Consider the following 22,619-nt stretch of genomic DNA (forward strand, 5'->3'; position numbering starts at 1 on the left):
CAGACTCTTCAACTTCAAACTTCTTCACCAGTCTGCATCTCTTCCTTCACCTGCAGAAGTGAGGTGTTATTCTTGCTAAATACTTGAGAGTTACTACCGGTAGTCACTGCTCAAGATGAAGCAAAGATTTTCGTCTTTGGACGTCAAGGTCTGTCTATGCCCGCTTGATTTTGACACGGTCCTCCCGCTTCCCTTTCTCCGAAGGAGCTGCGGGGGGAGGGGAGTAAGAGAAGGCTTGGGTTTGAATGAGGTTGGCTGACGCGCATGGACACGATAAAGGTTATTTCTCAGGAACTCTCTGCAGAGCTTGTTAATCTGCGAGTGTCGAATATATACGATTTATCTTCGGTGAGTACCTGGCGTCGTCTACATTTACGGGCACACCCAGATACAGACATCCCTCCCTACAAGACAAAAAGAAATCTAATTGAGGTGTCTACGCAGCGAATCTTCCTCTTCAAACTCGCCAAACCCGACCACCGCAAACAACTCGTCATCGACTCCGGCTTCCGCTGCCATGTCACGCAATACTCGCGCACAACAGCCACCGCGCCGTCGGGGTTCGTAACGCGCATGCGCAAATTCCTCAAATCCCGGCGCATCACCTCCATCACGCAGATCGGCACCGACCGCGTCATCGACTTCGTCTTCAGCGACGGCATGTACCACATGTTTCTGGAGTTTTTCGCGGGCGGCAACGTTATCATCACTGACGCCGAGTATAACATCCTGACGCTGTTCCGGCAGGTGCCGGCTGGGGTGGGCGAGGAGGAGATGCGCGTGGGACTGCGGTATACGGTGACGAATAAGCAGAATTATGGGGGCGTGCCGGAGATTACGGAGGAGAGGATTAGGGGGACGTTGGAGAGGGCGGTGGAGGTGTTTAAGAGGGAGGATGGTGCGCCGAAGAAGTCGAAGAAGAAGAGGAATGCGGATGTGCTGAGGAAGGCCCTGTCGCAGGGGTTCCCGGAGTATCCGCCGTTGTTGCTGGATCATGCTTTTGCGGTTAGGGGAGTCGATCCGGCGACGCCGTTGGAGGAGGTCTTGAGGGATGAGGGGGGTCTGCTGGGTGCAGTGAGGGGGGTGTTGGAGGAGGCGCAGGGGGAGTGGGGGAGGCTTTCGACGGGGGAGAGCCATCCCGGGTTTATTGTTGCGAAGGAGGATGCGAAGGCTGCGGCCAGGGGCGAGGTTGTGGATGGTGATGATAAGGCTGGTCTGCTTTATGAGGATTTCCATCCGTTCCGGCCGCGTCAGTTTGAGGGGCGGCCGGGTGTCAAGGTGCTGGAGTTTCCGTCGCTGAATGCCACTGTGGATGAGTACTTCTCGTCGATCGAGACTCAGAAGCTGGAGTCGCGGCTGACGGAGCGCGAAGAGGCCGCGAAGAAGAAGCTGGATGCTGTGAGGCAGGAGCACGAGAAGCGGATCGGCGCCCTCAAGGATCAGCAGGATGTCAACGTCCGCAAGGCCGGCGCCATCGAGGACAATGTCTACCGCGTCCAGGAGGCGATTGACGCCGTGAATGGCTTGATTGCGCAGGGCATGGACTGGATGGAGATTGCTCGCTTGATTGAGATGGAACAGGGACGGGGGAACCCCGTCGCTGCAATCATCAAGTTGCCGCTGAAGCTCTACGAGAACACGATTACTCTGCTGCTGGGGGAGGCCGGCGACGAGCAGGAGGAAGCAGAGCAGCTGTTTTCGGAGTCCGAGTCTGAATCGGAAGACGAAGGTGAAAGTGTTCAGGCTGCGCAGAGAGCGTCCACCGCGTTGACTATCGACGTCGACCTTGGCCTCTCGCCGTGGGCGAACGCTACCCAATATTACGATCAGAAGAGGAACGCGGCTGTCAAAGAGCAGAGGACCGCCCAGTCATCGTCGAAGGCGCTGAAAAGCCACGAGAAGAAGGTCAAGGACGACCTGAAGCGGAATCTGAAGCAGGAAAAGCAGGTGCTTCGACAAGCCCGGAACCCGTTCTGGTTTGAGAAGTTTCTCTTCTTCATCTCTTCTGAAGGATATCTCGTCCTGGGGTAAGTTATCGTCTGTCTTTCTTTCATCACAAACGCGAATTCTAACCCACGCAGTGGCCACGACGGCATGCAGAGCGAGATGCTCTACCGCCGCCACCTCCAAAAAGGCGATATCTTCGTCAACGCCGATCTGGCCGGTGTTACACCCATGATCGTAAAAAACAGAGCCGGCCCCGGTGTCCCCATCCCCCCCAGCACCCTGTCGCAGGCCGGTAACCTCTGCGTTGCAACGTCCAGCGCATGGGACTCCAAGGCCATAATGCCCGCGTGGTGGGTCCATGCGCACCAGGTCACGAAAACGGCCACGTCGGGCGGCGGTCTGCTACCTGTCGGTCAATTCGAGGCTAAGGGCGAGAAGAACTTCCTGGCTCCTTCGCAGCTTGTGTTGGGTTTTGCTGTCATGTTCCAGATCAGCAAGGAGAGTCTCCGCAATCATAAAGTGCAGATGTTTGAGGACACCGCGGCAACAGAGGTGCCCACGGAGCAAGGAGTCACTGGAACAGCCGATGGGAATCAAACAGTAGAAGAGAAGAAGGTTGCGGATCAAGTCGACACAGCTGAAACTTCTGTACCATCCGAGGAACCCGAGGCTCGGAACTCAGAGTCTGACGAAGAAAAAGATCCGGATACCGTCCCTGCCAGCAACCCGTTACAGCGTGGGGTTTCCGAGCTCACCCTTGCAGATAAACCTGCGGAAGAGGAAGCCAAGGTCGAGTCAGAAGATGAAGATGGGGAAGAGGATGAGAAGGCTGCCGCAGACGAGGCGGAGAGTGTCACCTCCCAACCCCAAGACAAACGGGAGCTGTCAGCCCGAGAACGTCGCATGCTCCGACAAGGCAAGCCCATCGACTCCGATCCCAACCAAAAGGGAACCCCAAGCCCAGCATCAAAACAACCCCCCGCCCCAACCCGCGGCAGAAAAGCCAAGGCCAAGAAAGCGGCCGCCAAATACGCAGACCAAGACGACGAAGAGCGTGAACTCGCCCTCCGCTTACTCGGCGCCAACAAAGCCAAAGCCGAAAAGGCGGCCGCAGCAGCCGAGGCCAAGGCCAAGCGAGAGAAAGAAGCCGAAGCGCAGAAGCAGCGTCGCAAGGCGCAACACGAGCGCGCTGCGCAGGCGGAGCAAAAACGACAGGCTCTCTTCGAGGAGGGAGGCGGCGATGACTACGATGAGGAGACTGCTGCTGCCGAGAGGGCGGATCTCTCGTGGATTCCTGCGCTCGTGGGAACGCCTCACCCCGAGGACGAGATCCTCGCTGCTATCCCTGTCTGTGCGCCGTGGGCTGCGCTGGGCCGGTACAAGTACCGGGTGAAGCTGCAGCCTGGGGCTGTGAAGAAGGGTAAGGCGGTTAAGGAGTGCGTCGGGCGGTGGGTGTCAGAGATGACGGTTGGAAAGGTCAAGAAGGAGCATGCTGAAGATGCTGGGATTAGTCGGGCTGATGCAGAGAAGATCCGGGCTAGAGAAGGGGAGCTGGTTAAGGGGTGGAAGGATACGGAGATCATCAACACTGTCCCTGTGGGTAAGGTGCGCATCATGACTGCGTCCGGCGGGGGCGGCGGAGATAGCAAAGCGAAGGGGAAGAGTGGCGGTGGTGGGAAGCAGGGAGGAAAGGGTGGGAAGAAGAAGTGAGTGTATCTTGTGGATAGACAGTCATGTTTGATGTGTATATAGATCGGACATTCAGCCCTAATGTCCAGTTCTCATTCTTCCAACCACTCAGTCATATATCGTATTAGTTTATCGGGTAGAGGGAAAGCGTTTAGACTGTCATCTTATATCGGAAAGTGAATTATTCGCACTGGATGGGGTTGTTGGCTCAATTGGCACCACTATGCTATATGATGTTGGCAAGATATATCTCCGCGTAGTACGCGTAGTACATGAGGCGGGGAGTCACCCAAGTATACGAAGCTCACACAACAAATATATCTACAGCCTACACTATTTCAAAATACTAAATTAGACGATCCGGATATTACATCTGCAAATATTGAATTGGATCTCCATGTGATGCTTTATATTATTGTGAAGACTGAATAGATACTGGCTGAGTCATACACACGACGTCATTCACATTTTTTCCCATATCTTTTTCTCTGCGCCTTCGCCCACAGTAATTCCATGTCGGTCCAGACTTTTTGACCAGCTTCTGCAATTCTTTACACTCTACGCGGGCTACAATTTGGACAACAAAGGGCGACTTCTCGATCAATGTGTTTGAAAATTGCATGCCTAGCAGAAGCGAGTCCTCCCCACACCCAGCAATAGCATCAAGCCTTCTCTACCCAACCCCGCGTCGGATCGACTCATCCACTGTTTGCGCCAAATCTTGCTAGATTACATTTTCCTGGATTGACGCTGCTCCCTTCTTGTCTTCGACAAGTTGCTGTCTCTCCTTGTTCGCAGTGTCGGCGGTGTTCCGCGCTGCTTGACCCGGTCTTTTACCTCCGCCGCCGCCACCGTCCCCGTCGCAATGTCTTCCTACCTAACGACTCGCGTCGCGCCAGTCGTGCGATTAAACGAGGAAGGCCCTGGTAGTCGAACTCTCACAGAATGGTGGGCTAGTGAACGCAGCAAGCAAACACCAGAGGCCACCGCCATCCAAGAAGCTGCCCGACTCCTCCAAACGAGCGACATCCCCGTCGCGTTTCCCACCGAGACAGTCTACGGACTAGGCGCCGATGCAACCCGGAGCGAGGCTGTGCGAGGCATCTACAAGGCGAAGCAGAGGCCATCCGACAATCCCCTGATCGTACACGTCGATTCGTTGGGGATGCTCGACCGACTCCTAAACCCCGACCTGGTGAGCCCGACGCGCGAGACCAAGACCCCGCGGAACACCATCCCCCCCATCTACCAACCCCTGATCGAACGCTTCTGGCCCGGCCCTCTCACAATCCTCCTCTCGAACCCCTCCGGCTCCCTTCTCGCCAAAGAAGTCACCTCCACGCTGACCACCTTCGGCGTGCGCATGCCCGCCTCCCCGCTTGCTCGTCTATTGATCCACGTTACGGACCGGCCGCTGGCGGCCCCGTCGGCCAATGCATCTACCAAACCCTCCCCCACCACCGCCGATCATGTATACCACGACCTGCAGGGCCGCATCGAGCTCATCCTCGACGGCGGCCCCTGCGGCGTCGGCGTCGAGAGCACCGTCGTCGACGGCACCTGCAACCCCCCCGTCATCCTCCGGCCCGGCGGGATCGGCATCGAGGAGCTCCGCGCGTGTCCCGGCTGGGAGAAAGTGGGGATCGCGTACAACGACGGCACGTCAGAGGTCAAGGAGGTGCCTCGCGCCCCCGGCATGAAATACCGGCACTACTCGCCGCGGGCGCGCGTCGTCCTCTTCGAGCCTGAGAGTAATGCCCAGGCTATCTCGAAGCGCATCCTCCATGATATGGAAGATAGCGCCGTGGGGGTGCGCAAGGTGGGCATCGTGCGCACGCAGCACTGGAAACGAGGCCTGGGCCTGCTGTCCGAGGCGGAACTGACGAAGTCGTTGAAGACTTTGCCGTCGCCGGTGCTGGATCTGGTGGGGTTCTCGGTGCCTGTCGACGACGACAAGACCAAAGACGCGGCTACGTCTAAGGAGATGTTCGATTGTCATCTAGGGGATGATATTGAGTCCGTTGCGCGCAGACTGTTTTTCGCTCTGCGGGCTATGGATGAGTTAGGGGTTGATATCATCTACGTTGAGGGCATGTCGGATAGGGATGGTGATCTTTCCGCTGCTGTTATGAATCGGCTCCGCAAGGCAGCTGAGGCGGAGATCAAGGTTTAATTGTTAGATTTACCTTTTATCATTTTGATATAATTTTGCTGTCTATATAGAATTATCATACTTGACATTTCAGTGCGGTCCTAGCTCGTTCAAATTTACCATTTGTCTTTATACCTAGAATTAGCCAGACAACTGATCTACAACTATGTACACTTTAATGTCCCCATAAGTTGAAATAGATACATAGACCACCGTCGTGTTAATCGACATATTCAGTTCAATCCCGGGTGCCCCCATAAAACATATCTATAGACAGCGGAAGGGAGCGGTGACTCACCCGCCTATCATCCCTCCTCCACATTACAACGGGGAAAGTGACGCAGTCCAACATCCGGTTGAGGAACAAACGTTGCCTGATCATCCGGATGTACCTTACTCAACCAGAATAGTCAGATCTAGGGTTGAAGTTGGCGATGGTCGCGGAATTACGCGTATCTTCGCTTCTCCGCAGTCTGTCGGAAACTGATTTTTCTTCGAGATAAACCATCCTCCATCTTTGCTCTTCAGGATCCCTCATCTCCTGGGATGCCAATCGTTTATTTGAAAAATTACTGAACTTGAGCCTTCCACTGCTATTGCTTTCGCAGTTTATTCCCACGTGCTCTTTCAACACCTTCACGCGCCTCTATCGCGACTACCAAGGCCAACACCATGTGTCAATCCGAGTACCATGACTTCCTCCACGGTCTACCCAAGTGCGAACACCATGTTCATCTGGAAGGCTGTCTCACCCCGGATCTCATCTTCCATCTGGCCGAAAAGAATCAGATCAAACTGCCCGACGCCAAAACAAACCCAGCATACTTGTCCATTGAAGCCCTGACCCGCCGCTACGGCAACTTCACCTCGCTCGACGACTTCCTCAGCTTCTACTTCACAGGCATGTCAGTGCTGCACCACGAGTCCGACTTCGCCGACCTCGCCTGGGCCTACTTCCAAAAGGCACACGCCGACGGCGTCCACCACGCAGAGGTCTTCTTCGACCCGCAGGTCCACCACGACCGCGGCGTCGCCTACACGACCGTCGTCGCTGGCTTCACAGCCGCGTGCCAACGCGCTGAGAAGGAGCTCGGACTGACTACCCGGCTCATCCTTTGCTTCGTGCGCCACCTCCCCGTGCATTCGGCCGCGCACGTCTACGAACAGGCCCTCGCCCACGACCACTTCGACACTGACCTCATCCACGGTCTCGGCTGGTCGTCTACGGAAGTAGGTCCTCCCAAGGACATGTTCCGGGATCTGTACGCTGCGGCTGCCGCGCGGGGGATCCCGTTAACGGCCCATGCCGGCGAAGAGGGCGACGCGTCGTATATCAGCACGGCGCTGGAGCTGGGCGCCCGCCGCATTGACCACGGAATCCGGCTAGTAGAAGATCCTGTACTGATGGAGAAGATCGCTCGTGACGGCGTCATGCTGACCGTGTGTCCGATTTCGAATGTGCAGCTGCGGTGCGTCGAGGACGTGGCGCAGGTGCCGATTCGTCAATTCCTGGATGCGGGGGTCAAGTTCTCGATCAACAGCGATGATCCGGCTTATTTTGGAGGGTATATTCTTGATAATTACTGCGCTGTGCAAGAGGCACATCGCTTGTCAAGGGATGAGTGGAGGTTCATCGCGGAGAATAGTGTCAATGAGAGCTGGATTGGGGCAGAGAGAAAGGCTATCCTGCTGAAGCGGATCGATGATCATATGCAGAAGCATGCCGGATTGGTTTTGTAAATACCACTCATATACCCACAGGTGATGATGAGGATGATGATGATGTGTGTTGTATATACAAGGTAACTAGTTAATGAACATGCATAGATGACTAAGTATTAATGAATTACATCATGTGCCTATAATATAGAGAGCATCTATAATCATCATCCATGTCTGCATCGCAGGAAGCGTTCTGACCTTTCAACGACATGCGACTCAGAATCAATCTACTATCGATTGGACTACCCGGCCGCAGACTCCTCTCCACGCAACCTCTCCGCCGCTCACACCGCGTCATCCTTCTACGCGCCTCCTCAACATCCCTCCCACGTCACCCCTCCATCCCGAAACTCTCCTTCAGTCAACCCATCCACAGAACCATGTCGTCTGAAGCAATCCCAGACCGCTACAAGCTCATATTCTACGTCCCTACCACTCACCTCAACGCCTGCAAAGACGCCGTCTTCGAAACCGGCGCAGGCAGCTTCAACAACTACAGCAGATGCTGCTTCCAGTCCCTCGGACAGGGCCAGTTTCAGCCCTCCGACAGCGCCAACCCCGCGATCGGAACAATCGGATCCCTCGAGTCCGTCGAGGAGATGAAGGTCGAGGTTATGTGCCCGGGTCGCTCGATTATGCTGCGGGCGGTGGAGGCGCTGGTTAAGGCTCATCCGTATGAAGAGGTCGCGTACGAGGTGTACAAGATGGAGAATGTGTGAGATACTGCTTTCTTTGAGGCGCAGGGTTTGTTCGAATTGTGCTGTTTAGTACGGTGTTTTCGGGATGAGATGTTCAGGTCACAAAATGTGTAGTTGCAATGGGAAGGATGTGTGTCTTGCGTGGGCCTTTATAAGTTCCTAAGATAACCCGCTTGATCATGGCGGGAGGGGTAGATCGTCTCCCCCTCTTCTTTATCGTCGCAAGTCTCGTGCGATCATCTTAACTTTATCGACAAAGCCCACGTGGGATACATTTGTTGTCCTCTTCTAGACACGTTTGATCTCGAAGACCTCGGTTCTAGGGTGCACAATGGCGACGACGGTAGCCTCGCGGCTGAATCAACTCATACAACAGTACGAGGCATTGCATCCGTTGTCTAAACAAGCATTCGAGAGGGCTCGTCGCGTCTTGCCATCAGGGAATACACGCTCGTCGCTATATTCCGATCCGTTCCCGTTGGTAATCCAGTCTGCAGAGGGCAGCCGTTTCACAACAGTTGACGGTATTGTATTTGAGGACTTCGTGTCGGATTATACGGCCGGGATATATGGCCATTCACACCCGGTGATTCGCGACGCGATTCAGGATGCCTTATCCACGGGGTTTAGCCTGGGCAGCGTGATCGGGAAGGAAGCTGAGCTGGCGGAGATTCTGCAGCGACGGATCCCTTCGTTGGAGAAGGTCAGGTTCTGTAATTCTGGCACTGAGGCGAATACTTTTGCTATTGCTACTGCTATTGCGTTTACGCAGCGGAAAAAGGTATGGCATGGAACCCTTTCCTCCTGTTCCTGCAGAATCAGCGCTAAGTATCATGACTACTTCAGATTCTGGTCTTCGACAAAGGCTACCATGGGGGCACGTTGAACTTCGACAAGGCCGACAATCCAATGAATCTGCCGCATCAGTTCGTCGTTGGGAAGTACAATGACGTTACTGAAACCAAGCCGTTCATCACCCACGAGCTCGCAGCCATCCTCGTCGAGCCCATGCAATCTGCCGGGGGCATGCGCCCCGCTTCCCGCGAGTTTCTCGCCTTCCTCCGCAAAGCAGCCGATGAAGTCGGCACCCTGTTAATCTTCGACGAGGTCGTCACGACCCGCCTGCACTACCACGGGCTCCAAGGCGCCCTCGACATCAAACCCGACATGACCACAGTGGGAAAATATCTCGGCGGCGGCCTCCCCTTTGGCGCCTTTGGCGGACGCGCAGAGATCATGGATCAATACGATCTTTCAGGCGCGCTCTCGCACTCTGGTACTTTCAACAACAACGTCTTCACCATGACAGCTGCCGTGGCGGCCGCGAAGCTCATCACAGAGCCGGAAATTGAACGACTCAACAGTCTAGGAACGCGGCTCCGTGAACAGGCCAACGAGATGGCCAAGGACGCTGGGCTCACTCGGTTATACTTCACTGGATATGGGAGTACCGTGGGCGTTCATTCTGCTGGGGACGAGGCTTCTCTCTTGTTGGACTCCTTCTACTTCAGTATGTTGAGCCAGGGCATTTTTATCGGACGACGGGGATTCATAGCGCTGAATTTAATGCATGGGGAGGAGTCTATCGATCGGTTTCTGGGGGCGGTTAGGATATTCCTGAGAGACCATTTTACTGTATGATTGCTACATTTTATTGTGGAATTATTGAAGCCAATTTTACCCTCCAGTAGACTGATCATGGCCTGGTTAACTATAGATCTCTCATCAAAATGCCTAAGGTGTCGACTTCCGAATTAGGACTAGCCCCTGATGCACCGGGCGGGAGTAATCTGTAGGCGGTGATTGGCCGCAGCAGCTCCCGCAAAACGTCTCTTCGACTCCGAGTCGGATCGTCCACCATCATCACTATCACCAATCCACTTCTTCCTCCTCACCCATCCCCTACATTCTCCTCTCTTGCGCCGGCAATGGCCTCCAAATTCATCCCTGCCGTCCCGCGGGTCGGTCGCCAGTTCTTCCAGCGCATCCCCAAGACCCAATGCAGACCCTTCTCGGCTGGCCCGCAACGCTACAGCGATGCCCTCTCGGTGGTACGTATGGCAATTGTCCTGTCATGGATGATGTGACTCTCTGTCGCGGCCGGATCGGATCTCAATCGATCGAAGATATGGCCCCTGACAAGGGATATTCTTCTTTATCTGGTCTTGTCATGCTAATTATTTCCGTTCAGCATCGCAACTCGCCCTCCAACAACCCGTCCATCCCTTTCAAGTTCACCGAGCAGAACCTTAAACTCGTCGATGAGATCCTCAAGCGCTATCCCCCCCAATACAAGAAGGCTGCCGTCATGCCGATCTTGGATCTGGGCCAGCGCCAACACGGTTACACCAGCATTAGCGTCATGAACGAGGTCGCCCGCATGCTCGAGATGCCCCCGATGCGTGTCTATGAAGTCGCGACTTTCTACACCATGTATAACCGTGAGCCGGTGGGCAAGTACTTTGTCCAGCTCTGCACGACGGTAGGAGAGGATCAGCTTTTTTTTTTTTTTCTTCTTGGATTGACTGACGACCGCCCAGACACCGTGCCAGCTCGGCGGTTGCGGCAGCACCAAGATCGTCGAGGCGATCACCGAGCACCTGGGCATCACTCCCGGCCACACCACTGAGGATGGCCTGTTCACTTTCATCGAGGTTGAATGCTTGGGTGCCTGCGTCAACGCCCCCATGGTCCAGATCAACGACGACTACTACGAAGATCTCACCCCCGAATCCATCAAGACTCTTCTCACCGCTTTCAAGGAATCCTCTCGCGCCCTCGAAGCTGGCGAGACGGTCAAGGTGCCCGCCCCCGGCCCCCTGAGCAGCCGAGACTCCTGCGAGAACAGCGCCGAACTCACGAACCTGCGCGAACCCCCGGTGTTCGATCCCGCGACGATGATGAGAAAGGATGGTGCCTTGGACCAGGAGCAGCCGGCGCAATAAACATGATACATACAATACAATAATCTGCCAACGAAACAAAAGAAACAAAAAGACAAACAAAGAAATGATATCATTTGTGTGCTTAGTTGGATGGTCGGGTTTTCCTTTTCTTTTCCTTTTTTACTTGTCTCATTCCCATTTTATTTTCTAGCTTGACTTCCTGGGTGGTAGATCCCGCATCGAAGCAAAGCAAACCGCCTGGTGTCAGTTTTGTACAGTATGTTATTCACACTGGTTGTTTGTTCTCAAAGGGGAAAGCCAGATAGTGGAACTTGTTGAACTGCTATAGATGATTGATTTAGGAGTACCTAATGCAGTTCTTATCATCTGTAGTGTGCCCCCATAACCAGTGCAGAGTCATTGTGTGTAGGTCCATGCCACAAGTGTGAATAGAATGATATGAAGGGAGAAGTTCGAGTGAGGAGAAAAGAAAATGATTTATCAGGTCCTGTGCCATGATTCACTCGATCTCTAGGACTATAAAACAGGCTTCTACATCCTTGAACCTTCTACTTCTCGCATCTCTCATACTTGCATCTCTCACATCTCGATCTTTCACATCATCAAATATCTCAATCAATAATTACCTGGTCAAACAACTTGCATTTATCGTTCCATCCGATCCACGGAGCTGCATGTTATCCACCCAGCTTGACTCCCTGGGTCGGATGTCTTTCCTATTGTGTTGTTACAGTCGACACGTCTTTTTTATTCCTTGAGTACTCATACAATCAGACACAAACCGTTCAACACCCCAAACTCCACACGTCCATCAAATGAGATCGTCTACTTCCAAAGATGGTCCTTCGCAACGCATCGTCTCACACCCCATCGCCTCCTCCTGCGAGACTAAGACAGCTTCACCATCTTTGTCCAAGAGGACTTTCTCCCGCCGACGTTGGAAGATACTGACATCGACGGTCCCCTTGGCAAGCAGGTGGTAAATGTGCACGGTTTTACTCTGTCCGTAGCGGCGGCTGCGGCCTATGGCTTGGGTCATGGCCGAGTCATAGTCATACTGGGTCTGTGCCAGCATGGGCGAGAGGAAGACGACGTGGTTGGCGCATTGGAGGTTTCTGTCAAGGTTAGTCAGAGAAGGCGAACAAACGATTGGGAATGGCCCGAACTTACAACCCGGCGGCCATCTCATTATCCAAACTCAATATCAAAACCCTCTCATCACCAGATCCGAACTTCTGCAGTTGCTGCACTTTTCTCGTCGACACGCGGTCGGTGGGATATATGACGAAATGCGGGATCCTGGCTGAGTCCAGCGTTCGAGACGCCACGTCCATGAGCTCGGAAAATTGGATGAAAAGTAGGGTGTATTCTCTCGCGGGGATACCCTGGATGGTCTGCACGAGTCGGCATAGTTTGCTACTGTTGGACTGGGGATGTTTATTCATGGCGATTTCTTTCAGGGACAATGCCTTGACGATATTGTGCCGTCTTCCAGAGCCCCGGCATCCTGTGACTGCACACTCTTCCTCGCGGGCCACCATGGCCATGCATTGGGGGCAGAGGAGGTGGCCGCATGACCCCAGAATATCCAGTTGCGCGACAAACTGTGGCTGCGTCCCACAGCCGCGGCACTGGAGGTCTTCTCGCCCGTCTTGGATCAGGCGTGCGGTATGAAGGAACCGAAGGGCCCTTTTTTGCAGAACCCACTCCACCATCAGGTTTCGTATGGTCTCCATGGTGTCACGCATCTTTTTGTCTTCGCCAGCCGTCGGAGTTTGCGACGCCGGTGGTTCGCGGTCTTCCTCTGCTCCGTTATCCACGGGGGCCTCGTTCTCCAAAGGACCAGCTTGTGGCTCTGTCGCAATAGAGTCCTGCGACGGTTCAGAGTTGTCGTGTTTCTTTGGGGAAGGCGCGCTCATGATTGCACTTTCGATCAAACTGTAGGCCCTCTTGGCCACGCGCACGTCGCCAAAGTCGCGATCCAAGATGAGTGCTGTAATGTCGGAGATTGGTTCAGGTTTGGGCTTGAAGACGGTCAAAAGTGCCCTCGTCTTTTGGACTACCTCACATAGCTTTTTTTTCAAGTCGTGGAGTTGTGATTCGCGGATCTGAATGAGCCGCTCGCAGGTGTCACCCTCGACAAGTCCATCGTTCGATTGACTCTGGAATGCAAGAGACGTACACTGCTTGAGCAGTGCCTCTTCAGGCGTCTCGCTACTGTTGATCATCTCGTCCACACGCCAGGCCTGGTCACTCCCGTAAGCAGCTCTACCGGTTTTGCGAAGCCGGCCGCTGCAAGCCATGATCTGCCTATATAGTTCGAGGTAGACGGTCCGTTCGGCGAGAGACTGGGGGGCTAAAACAATGTGCTCGACGAAGGGGATCTCATCGATCTCCGCGATATTCTTCCGCATGAAACGATCCAGAAATCTCTGAGCAAGCTCATGGCGGCTTCGATGCCATGCTTCAGTGCGAGGAGTTCGGAAGGATTCGAACGCTTCAGCATCGGACCGCTGTTTTCTGATAGTCTTGACCCGGGTGTTCTCAGATCGCTCGTCATCGTCGTCAACCCCAAGATGCACACCCAGCAAAGAAGCTGTGGTGTTGACGTCGGGGGCATCGTTGAGTGGGGGCGTTCCAGACAGTGCCCACCTCGACCTCGCCTGTATGGTCTGGAGGGAGATAAGCTGGCTAGTGTTGACATATGTGAACTCGTCAATGACAAGACGGTCGAACGCAAATGCGTGAAAAAGAGGAATCTTGAGCGATTCAGAAGCCAAGTCGTTTTCTTTACTCAGGAAGTCTTTGGCGATGTCATCAGCAGATTCAGTACTTAGGTCTGCGTCCTCACCGACGTGGTCCTCGGAGTGGACGTGAGTACGAGATCTGAGTCTGATGTACCGGTCTATATTGGCCCGCAGCTTGTCCGGATTCTCGTCATCACTTGCGTCCGAAGACTCGTCGGCACTGGAGATATCGGCGTAATTCGATTCTTCCGCTGTGTCCTTGTCTTCATTGGCGTCGGCATATCGCTGCCCCCTCAGTCTCTGCGAGGGGATATAAGTGTATCTCTCCTCGCTTTCCTCCATGCGTTTCCATCGAAGCCGTATGGAATCCAACAGAGCAGTGGTGCCGTCATTCGTCAGTATCTTGACCTGTTTCTTGAGAGCATCTCTCGCTCTTTGGAACCAATCGTCGAATCTTCGGCCTGGTCCATTGGGGATCTTGGGCACTCCGGTGAACCGTTGCAGTTTTCGAAAATACAGACTGCTATTCAAGATGGACCAAGAAACCAGGATAATGTCGGCCTGTTGAAAGTCGCGCACAGTCTGCTTCGAAAGAGCCAAGCTTGAATGAATGACCAAGACACGGTACCTGTTCCCAAGAAACTTATGAATCTCCGATTTCCACTGCTGCAGCATCAACTGTGGCGCCACAATGAGGGTGGCTTTGGTGGAAATGTGTCCTTGGATTGCCTCCTGCATGTGCGGCGGACTTCTATTATGCTGGGCGTCGATCAATCCAAGTATGATCGCAGTTTTCCCGTAGCCGACCTCGTCCGCCAGCACACCTCCGCGGACCACTTTGGAAGTAGTGACTCTGCCCTCTGCACGCCACATCAGAGATGGTATGAACGACTCCTCAATCTCCTGTTCGATGAAAGGCTCTGCGTTCTCATCCTCTTGCTTTATCATCCACCCCAAGGAACGGAGCTGTTCAGGGCGAAGACTAAACCGGAATTCCGGAGGCTGGCTCGTTTCAGCGTCAGCTCGATTGTTGGCCAAAACAAACTTGGGGAATACGAAGTCTCGTGTATCGAGGTAGTTGGGGACAAGTCGCCAATGAAAAGAGATGTCCTCCACGACATTGCGTCCAAGAAGCCTGACATACGCCTGGTGCAAAAGTGTCTGCACGTTGAGTGTGATATGGAAATGCCCAACGTTTCCATCATCGACGCAGTGGAAAATTAAAAAGGCTGGGGGTCTCAATTTCATCCGTCGTTCATACACTGCCGCGCCGTGGAAATCCTCGTACGCCTTCGCCTTTCCTGCTCCATCACGGCCCCATATCATTTGTGGCTTTGGCGGTACGCAGGAAGAGCATGGTTCAGGACCCTCTTTATGCTGGTTTTTGTGCACGACAGCATTCCAGTTCTGAAATACTGAGATTCCGGAGACCTTCTGGAGTAACCAAGAAAATTCTCGCATCAGCGATGGCGAGGACATTGGGTCAGCCACTTCCCAAGGGCCTTTGCTCCATAGTGATTCAAGTGCCGCGGCCGGCGCGGTGACAGATACCAACGTGATGTTCGCATCAATGCAGCCAGCGTTCTCAATGGCGATGACGGTCGAGGACTTCAAGTGATAACAGTCAATGGGGGCATCGGGGGCATAAATGCCCAGAGCAACAGATGGCGCCTTACACCATTTGCGATAGAAGACGTTGGCTGTCTGTGGGTCGTCCTGCAAATTTCTCGATCGCCATTTGTGCGATACCTCCGCCAGAGTGTGCCGTTTGGAATAACCTGCGTTACGACGATGTTCCAAAGAGAAGACAAAGGTATCGTGACGCGCGATTCCAAGCTTGGTTGGGTCCAGAAAAAGATACACGGCGGGCATGCTTCCTGACGCTTCCCTTTTATGCAAGCATCCATTGGCGGTCCCGCAATCCGGCAACAGTTTGTAGAGGCCTCGGATATCAACATCAAGATTTTTGATATCCTCGTCGAGAGTTACAACATCGATGTAACTCCAAACGATGGAATTGGCAAATTCGTCTTTTTTCAGTCCACATCTGGCCTCCGTCGACGACACCCTATCGCCAAATCCATAGAAATCAAACTCGATTGACGAACTGATAGGGCTGCATATTTCCCAGTCTCCCTCTAAGAGCGTTCCCGGCTTGGGATTCATCCGAGCAATGGGGTGGAGGAGGACCTCGCGCAGGAAAGACAAGCTGGGCTCGGAGCTGGGGGCCTTGGCAAACAGAAGCCACTGGAAACCGGTGCTGTCGATTAAAAGTTTAAGTGTTGAGTGCTGGCCTTCGTATGAGACTGTCCAGAGCTCGCTTCGTTTGGAATCAGAAAAGCGAAGCTCATCCCCGACAGTTTGAAGGACTGCCTCCATAAATTCTGCCCAGTCTTTACTGGCTATCGGGGGGTTTGCTTGCTCGAAGGAGGAGTATGCTCCAACGGAAATACCGTACACCACCAATCTCATGGGCAGGGTCCTCTTGATCCTATCGGCAAAATCCAGCGGGGTGCTTCGCTCTAAGCCAGGGCAACGCTCATAAGCATGCGATGGATTGCCAGCACAGTCTGCACAGGCTGTGTGTCCGCACAGGGTGCATCTCAAGATTGCCTGCCGTGTAGCGAACTGTCTTTCGCATATGCAATATCGAGCGCTTGTCGCACTCTGTGCTAACAAGCAGGGGGATACCATCTTTCCATCAGGGTTGACCGGTACAAAGCATGGCACCTGGCTGTACTCAGCTCTAGGAGAAAGGTCTTTGTCCCTGTGGATGGTGTGCTCTGGAATGAGCGTCGCCTCGCCTTTTTTGAGAACACCATGGCCGACGATCAAGGCCGCTAAGATCGCGCATCCAACGACAGTCGAGCTCATCGCGTTCCCAGCCAAGTCATGCAGGTCTCTCTTGGACTCTCGCGACAGCGAAAGTCTGTCCAGGGGCAATCCTTGCAATGCAAGTGCCTCTAGACCGCAGATGGGTCCCCCGCGAGTTGTGACGTATGGAATGCCACTGGGGGTGATGCAGCCAACGATTCCAAAAGCACGGCAGTCCCCATCTCTGTCTACACCTTGGGAGAGCTCAAGATACCGTCTGCGATGTACCGGTCAGCCCTTGTAAATTCTCAACGACACAGAAGATGGACCTACTCCTTGTAGTTCATGTCATATCCTTCCAACTCAGCAAGCTTGCGAAGATAATTAATATCCAAGGTTTCCCAAACACGCTCCGGCAACGACCTCGCCCAACCGTGCCAGTAGAAATCAGGCATCTGACAAATTTCTTGGTCTTTCGATTTGCTGACCGGACGTTCATCCCCAAGCTTCTGATCGTTGCGATAGGTTTGGTGCCTGATCTGGTACCTCGACCATTCGCGAGGATTGCATGGAATCTTCCCAATTACGTCTTGTTCGATTTGGCCCAGGCGTCTATCATCCGCATCAATGAGAAACATCCCAGCAGGGGAGCTTGCAGGACGCTGGAATCCTTCAAAGACAGCCGACCATCTCAGCATATGTTCCTCTGAGAAATTGCCCTTTTTCATGAGCTCTCTATCAACGCAGAAAAGATACCCCCGCTCGCGCGTCTGCGGAAGATAGTACGACTTGGTGTCTACACCCAAATAGACACTATAGTAGTTGATCTCATTCCAGTGCTCCTTGATGGCATCCCAGGGCGCGCTGCGGACGTTCTCTAGGATGACCATCCGCGGCCGATAGGCGCGAGCATAGCGGATGATGCCCCAAAACGTGCCCCCAGACTCACCGTTTTGGTCCAGGGTCTTGCGGTTGTTGTTCAGGTTTGAGAAGTCCACGCACGCGAATCCAGCAATGAGGAGATCTGCGTTCTTGGGGATTTTTTCCAAAGACCCGTACACCGTTTGTCTGCTTCTTTTTAGCACGGACATACACCTGGGCTAGTGACGGTGCTGTGTGGGGGTGGGAGGGTGGGTGGGTGGGTGGGTTTTGGGACCGGGGGGAAGAGGGGGAAGGGGAGAGGGGGGAGGGCAGCAGGGGAAGGACTTACGCCACTCGATCCCTCAACTCGGTCACATCGCGAAAGATGACCTTAGGGTGGAAGTTGCGTTCGATGTACGCCTGCTTGAATGGCACGATCTCAGCACTGAACAAGTGGCGGAAGTTGAAGGTCGTGCCGAAGTGCTTCCTCAGATCTGGGGTATGTTAGGGTCTACTCTACCAGAAATTCAAAAGGAGAGAAGAAAAAGATATACTCTGCTGTACGAGCTCCATGGCCAACAATGGACTCTCAGTGCCAGAACACATAGTGGCCACCCGCAAGGCCCTACCGCGCAGATGCTTCAAGACAGCACCGAGGCCCAGAACCAGCGCCTTGGTGGTGATATCTTGGTAGATATCGTCCAGCTTGTACAGCGGAGGCAGGTTGGTAGCCAGCTGCGTGCGAGGCTGCCTGATCGCAGTGGCCGGCCTGCTCGATCTAATCAGCTCGGGGACGTCGACCTCGGTGCGGATGAGGGCCGCTCGGGTTGCCTCGTCGGGGGAAGAAGCGGGCTCTTCTTCCTCTCTTTCGACGCCCTCGGGTACTGTTTCTGGGTCCGCGTCTGGACCCTGCAGCCTTCTCCTTTTTCTTTTGGGCTGCCTGGTGGGGGATGAGGAGGATGATGGGGAAGAAGAGGAGGAGGGAGAGGGGGAGGGCTGGGGAGCAGGTGAAGTGAGACTTTCTTTGAATGGCATTCTTTCTCTGTTCACCTTGTTTTTTTGAGATTTCTTTTCTTCTGTTCTGTGAGGAAGACCAAAGGAATCCAGGCGGAAGAAATGTACCGCGACGGATCTCAAAGAACCAAACGATATCAATTCTGTATGACAGTATGAAAGCAAGATGGAGATGATGATGTAGGGCACGTTGTGATCACGTGGAGGATGTGAGGGAAGATGTATGATAACAAAAGAGCCAAAACATGTGCGCGTGAGGAGGAGGAAAACCAAGAAAAATGAATTCCTAGCAAAAACAAAAGACCAAAAAGAAAGAAAAGATAAAACTCAAGAAAGTAGAAAGAAAGCAAGTGAATGGACGTGTAGTGGACGTGTAGTGAAGTGAGAGGGCGAGCGAGTCATCTTCTCGCTGGTGAGTGATATCTACTTCTGTTTTGGGATATTGTGTGTAGGGCTTGTTTCATTTTTCTTGGTTACTTGATTACTACCTGGTTACTAGAACAGTCACTTGAGAAAGAGGGTGTATGTTGGCTTTGAGGTTAGCTGGGGGCTTGGATGGATGTGGATGGGCTTGTTTGTTACTTTCTTTTCTTGATGGCTATTTTTTTTGGATTAATTTTAATGATTTACTGGACGACTTAATATACTGCGGTGTACAATCATGACCATGAACCTAATAAATCATGTAGCTTGTGGTTGAAAATAAGATCACGGTATGGTGTGTATGGCTAGAGGATGGAAGATCCTTGGGACATGAATGCTGTAAACACTTATAATAGCTACTCCGCACATCTTCTAGAATTGCCGAGTCACTTCAGCTGGAATGTAACCAGCATTTATGCAAGCTACCTGGGGATTACTACTTGACTGTGGGGCCATGGAAAGTTGCGGATGCCTAATTCTGATGGTCTCTTCGGATATACTCAGTAGTAGCTCGATATTAAGCAGACTGTGCTAAATCAAGGATTTTATCTTTCGAACTTTACATCAAGCTAGCTTGTGAAAGCAATTTGATTGAACTTGTTGTGCAACATATTTAATTGAAATTGTCAAATCAATTTGAGAACATCTGCCAGATATCCATGCTAGGTATACATTCAAGCCGCGAAATAAATCAGGCCTCCAAAACGCCATCCCATGAAATAACAAAAAAGATAGAATCAAGCAAGATGAGTATGAACAAAGTTGATTAGTATGACAACACCCCGTACCGACATCGCAATCATATCATCAAATCGACGTTACTATCGCATGGCACCCTGCATCAGCTGCTGCCGCAGCACCATGATCTGACTCCGCTCCATTGGCGGGAGCGCATCAATTGCCGCCTGCGGCATGCTGAGTACCTGCTGCAGGAGCTCTTCTTGCCCGGGCATCGATGGAGCTGCGGGGGCCGCCGCCGGTGCGGCAAAAGGCGTGCCGACCATTGGGGGCGTGGAGACCTGACCGGGGACAGCCGAGAAGGGCTGGAAGGGCTGCGCGGCCGGAGGGGGCGCTGCCGCTGCTGGTTGCGCCGCTTGTTCCACCACTGAGCCGAGCGTGCTATAGTCGACGAGGTTCATCAGGAGCATAGCCTGGAACATCGCGTATGATAGTTGAGGCGCCTGTCGCAGAAGCTCTGCGGCTCGAACTGGGTCCGCCATCGACAGGGATTTCATCTGGGAGAGGACATCGAGAAGCTGGTTGGGGGCGAGCGAGGAGAGTGTTTGGGAGATGGCGTTCGGGCAGTCCAGATGCGGGGGCAGTTCCACGCCGGGTGGCAGGGGAGGCAGCGGTGCGGATTGCTGCTGCGCGCCTGATTGACCGTCTTGGCCCTGGAGCTGCACGTTCGGTGCGGGCTGAGAGTAGTCCGGCGGAACAGAGTCCTTCTCGTTGTTGTGCGGCCAATCCACGCGTATTTTGCGGCCCATGATCTCGTAATCGTTCAAGTTGCGCACGGCGGAGGCCGCCGCGTCAGCATCGGCAAAGTCGGCAAATCCGTATCCTTTGGGCTTTCCAGTATCAGGGTTCATCATCAAGCGAAATTTGGTGACCGTGCCGGCAGAGCTGAGGATATCTTTGACCTGTTCCTCGGTGAGATCTGTTGCACAGTTAGTTGAGGTTGATGGAGAAGTGTCTCGTGGATAGACATACTGTACGGGATATTCCCGAGGAACACGCTCTTCCCAGCTCTTTCAGGAGCCATCTTGCAAGATAATCCAACAGATATTCAAGCTGCTTGTTGAGAGGAGAAAAGAGCGCGGCGGAGTGGTTGAACAAGAATTGGACAGAACGCGGGGGGAAAGGTGGGAGTGAGGTTCGTATAATGGCAATCAATTACAGCCCTTTCAACAGGCAGTCAAGCAACAAAGAAGATAAGGTGTACGCCAACAGCAGAAAGCAGAAGCAAGAGATGGACGAAGCATGAAGCCGAAGAATAGAATCCCGACGCAAGAGAGGCTAGATCGGTCGGATCCGGCAGGCGGTGAGAGAGTAAGCTGAATTGCCGGAGAGAACCTCAACTCCACTCTTTCTCACTCCTCCGTCCGTCTCTCCTCCACTCTCCAGTCATCCTCATCCTTTCCCTCCCCACACTATCATCATGTCTCGCATTCCGAAGGACCAGATGCAGAAGCTTCAGATGATGCTGAAGAAGACCGGGTCTGGTGGAGGCTTCGGTGGTTTCCCCACAGGCGGTGGTCAAGGCGGCGGAAAGTTCTGGGGAACTGTCGCCTTGGTCGGCATCGGATCTTATGTCGTGTCGGACTCGCTCTTTAACGGTAGAGGACCCCTGTTTATGATTCTATTTTGGTCAATCTGGTAAAGGGATGTTACTGACTGGTCCGACTCTAGTGGACGGTGGTCACCGTGCGATCAAATACTCCAGGGTAGGCGGTGTTAAGAAGGAGATCTACAGCGAAGGTATGCGATAGTCCGAGAAAATCACAATACAAGGAGGGGTATCTGACTTGTATGTTCTGATAGGAACCCATTTCCGAATTCCCTGGTTCGAAACACCCGTCATCTACGATGTGCGCGCAAAGCCGCGCAACATCGCTTCCCTGACCGGTACCAAGGACCTGCAGATGGTCAACATCACCTGCCGTGTTCTGTCCAGACCCCGTGTCGACGCTCTCCCACAGATTTACCGCACCCTTGGCAACGACTTCGACGAGCGTGTTCTCCCGTCTATCGTCAACGAAGTCCTCAAGAGCGTTGTCGCGCAGTTCAACGCCAGCCAGCTGATTACGCAGCGTGAGAATGTCGCCCGTCTCGTCCGGGACAACCTGGCCCGCCGTGCGGCTCGCTTCAACATTGCCCTTGACGATGTGTCTCTTACGGTACGTGATACATACGAAATTGAGCGGAATTTGTAATATACTGACTTGTCGGCAATGGTAGCATCTGACCTTCTCCCCCGAATTCACCGCCGCTGTCGAAGCCAAGCAGGTCGCTCAGCAAGAGGCCCAACGGGCTGCGTTCCTGGTCGACAAGGCCCGCCAGGAGAAGCAGGCATTCATCGTCCGCGCCCAGGGTGAGGCCCGATCGGCGGAACTGATCGGAGACGCGATCAAGAAGAGCAAGAGCTACATCGAACTGCGGAAGATCGAGAACGCCCGACACATCGCAGCGATCTTGCAAGAGAACGGCGGCAAGAACAAGATGTATCTGGACTCTCAAGGTCTGGGGTTGAACGTGAACGCCGGAGCGGAGGATACGCGATAAACGCAGCAGATTACTCAACGAGCCTATAGTTGAACCTGACCCCTTGGATGGGGGAACAGGCGGGAATGAATTTTTAATTGAGCAGCAGTCTGTGTGTTACAGGCGCAATTGAAGCCGCCTCGTGGGCGGTCCAGGGAGGACCCGGGTCTTTTGTACAAATAGTTGTCTTCAGGATTATCGAGCAATCGGCGAAATGTTTCTCTTCTCTAAGTCGACATCAAAATACATGCGTTTGACAGTTTTATCTATTATTGTAGGAGTTGGCTGACGGAGTGCGGTGATTGCGGGCGGAGCTGCGGGGACGAAAGCGGCGGCGGAAATTTTATATCGCTCTCACTCCACTTCACACCTTTGGATTTGAACT

The 22,619-nt window shown here is 53.5% G+C and overlaps 7 protein-coding genes across 7 annotated transcripts; 5 read left to right on the plus strand and 2 right to left on the minus strand.

The window, feature by feature from the left end:
* Nucleotides 1-115: 115 nt before the first annotated feature.
* BDW47DRAFT_116546 (putative DUF814 domain protein) lies at nt 116-5,809 on the plus strand (the record flags this gene model as incomplete). The annotated part of the gene is made up of 5 exons (XM_024814948.1): nt 116-148; nt 280-348; nt 445-2,027; nt 2,082-3,653; nt 4,435-5,809. The coding sequence occupies 5 exons, from the start codon at nt 116-118 to the stop codon at nt 5,807-5,809; spliced, it is 4,632 nt and encodes a 1,543-aa protein (XP_024673485.1).
* Nucleotides 5,810-6,117: 308 nt separating this feature from the next.
* Nucleotides 6,118-7,619, plus strand: aah1 (adenosine deaminase). The gene has a single exon (XM_024812000.1). The coding sequence runs from the start codon at nt 6,461-6,463 to the stop codon at nt 7,526-7,528; it is 1,068 nt and encodes a 355-aa protein (XP_024673486.1). The 5' UTR covers nt 6,118-6,460; the 3' UTR covers nt 7,529-7,619.
* A 765-nt stretch (nt 7,620-8,384) lies between these two features.
* On the plus strand, nt 8,385-9,849 carry BDW47DRAFT_130894 (aspartate aminotransferase family protein; the record flags this gene model as incomplete). Its single annotated transcript, XM_024817198.1, has 2 exons — nt 8,385-8,989; nt 9,055-9,849. The coding sequence occupies exons 1-2, from the start codon at nt 8,540-8,542 to the stop codon at nt 9,847-9,849; spliced, it is 1,245 nt and encodes a 414-aa protein (XP_024673487.1). The 5' UTR covers nt 8,385-8,539.
* Nucleotides 9,850-10,084: 235 nt separating this feature from the next.
* On the plus strand, nt 10,085-11,485 carry BDW47DRAFT_103108 (complex I 24 kDa subunit family protein). Its single transcript, XM_024812001.1, has 3 exons — nt 10,085-10,259; nt 10,400-10,690; nt 10,749-11,485. Exons 1-3 carry the CDS (start codon nt 10,137-10,139, stop codon nt 11,151-11,153), a joined length of 819 nt encoding a protein of 272 aa, XP_024673488.1. The 5' UTR covers nt 10,085-10,136; the 3' UTR covers nt 11,154-11,485.
* A 440-nt stretch (nt 11,486-11,925) lies between these two features.
* BDW47DRAFT_116549 (putative SNF2 family helicase) lies at nt 11,926-18,571 on the minus strand (the record flags this gene model as incomplete). The annotated part of the gene is made up of 11 exons (XM_024814949.1): nt 11,926-12,229; nt 12,285-12,358; nt 12,401-12,602; nt 12,636-13,424; nt 13,464-13,917; nt 13,948-15,835; nt 15,872-15,929; nt 15,966-16,952; nt 17,009-17,743; nt 17,886-18,030; nt 18,091-18,571. The coding sequence occupies 11 exons, from the start codon at nt 18,569-18,571 to the stop codon at nt 11,926-11,928; spliced, it is 6,117 nt and encodes a 2,038-aa protein (XP_024673489.1).
* Nucleotides 18,572-19,612: 1,041 nt separating this feature from the next.
* On the minus strand, nt 19,613-20,941 carry BDW47DRAFT_103110 (putative polyadenylation factor subunit CstF64). The gene is made up of 2 exons (XM_024812002.1): nt 20,684-20,941; nt 19,613-20,630 (listed from the first exon to the last, which is right to left on the minus strand). The coding sequence occupies exons 1-2, from the start codon at nt 20,733-20,735 to the stop codon at nt 19,795-19,797; spliced, it is 888 nt and encodes a 295-aa protein (XP_024673490.1). The 5' UTR covers nt 20,736-20,941; the 3' UTR covers nt 19,613-19,794.
* A 140-nt stretch (nt 20,942-21,081) lies between these two features.
* Nucleotides 21,082-22,605, plus strand: BDW47DRAFT_103111 (prohibitin subunit PHB2). The gene is made up of 4 exons (XM_024812003.1): nt 21,082-21,309; nt 21,383-21,451; nt 21,515-21,870; nt 21,932-22,605. Exons 1-4 carry the CDS (start codon nt 21,132-21,134, stop codon nt 22,253-22,255), a joined length of 927 nt encoding a protein of 308 aa, XP_024673491.1. The 5' UTR covers nt 21,082-21,131; the 3' UTR covers nt 22,256-22,605.
* Nucleotides 22,606-22,619: the final 14 nt, after the last annotated feature.

The sequence above is a fragment of the Aspergillus candidus genome (genome assembly GCF_002847045.1).
Source record: "Aspergillus candidus strain CBS 102.13 unplaced genomic scaffold BDW47scaffold_13, whole genome shotgun sequence".
Taxonomy (NCBI): domain Eukaryota; kingdom Fungi; phylum Ascomycota; class Eurotiomycetes; order Eurotiales; family Aspergillaceae; genus Aspergillus; species Aspergillus candidus.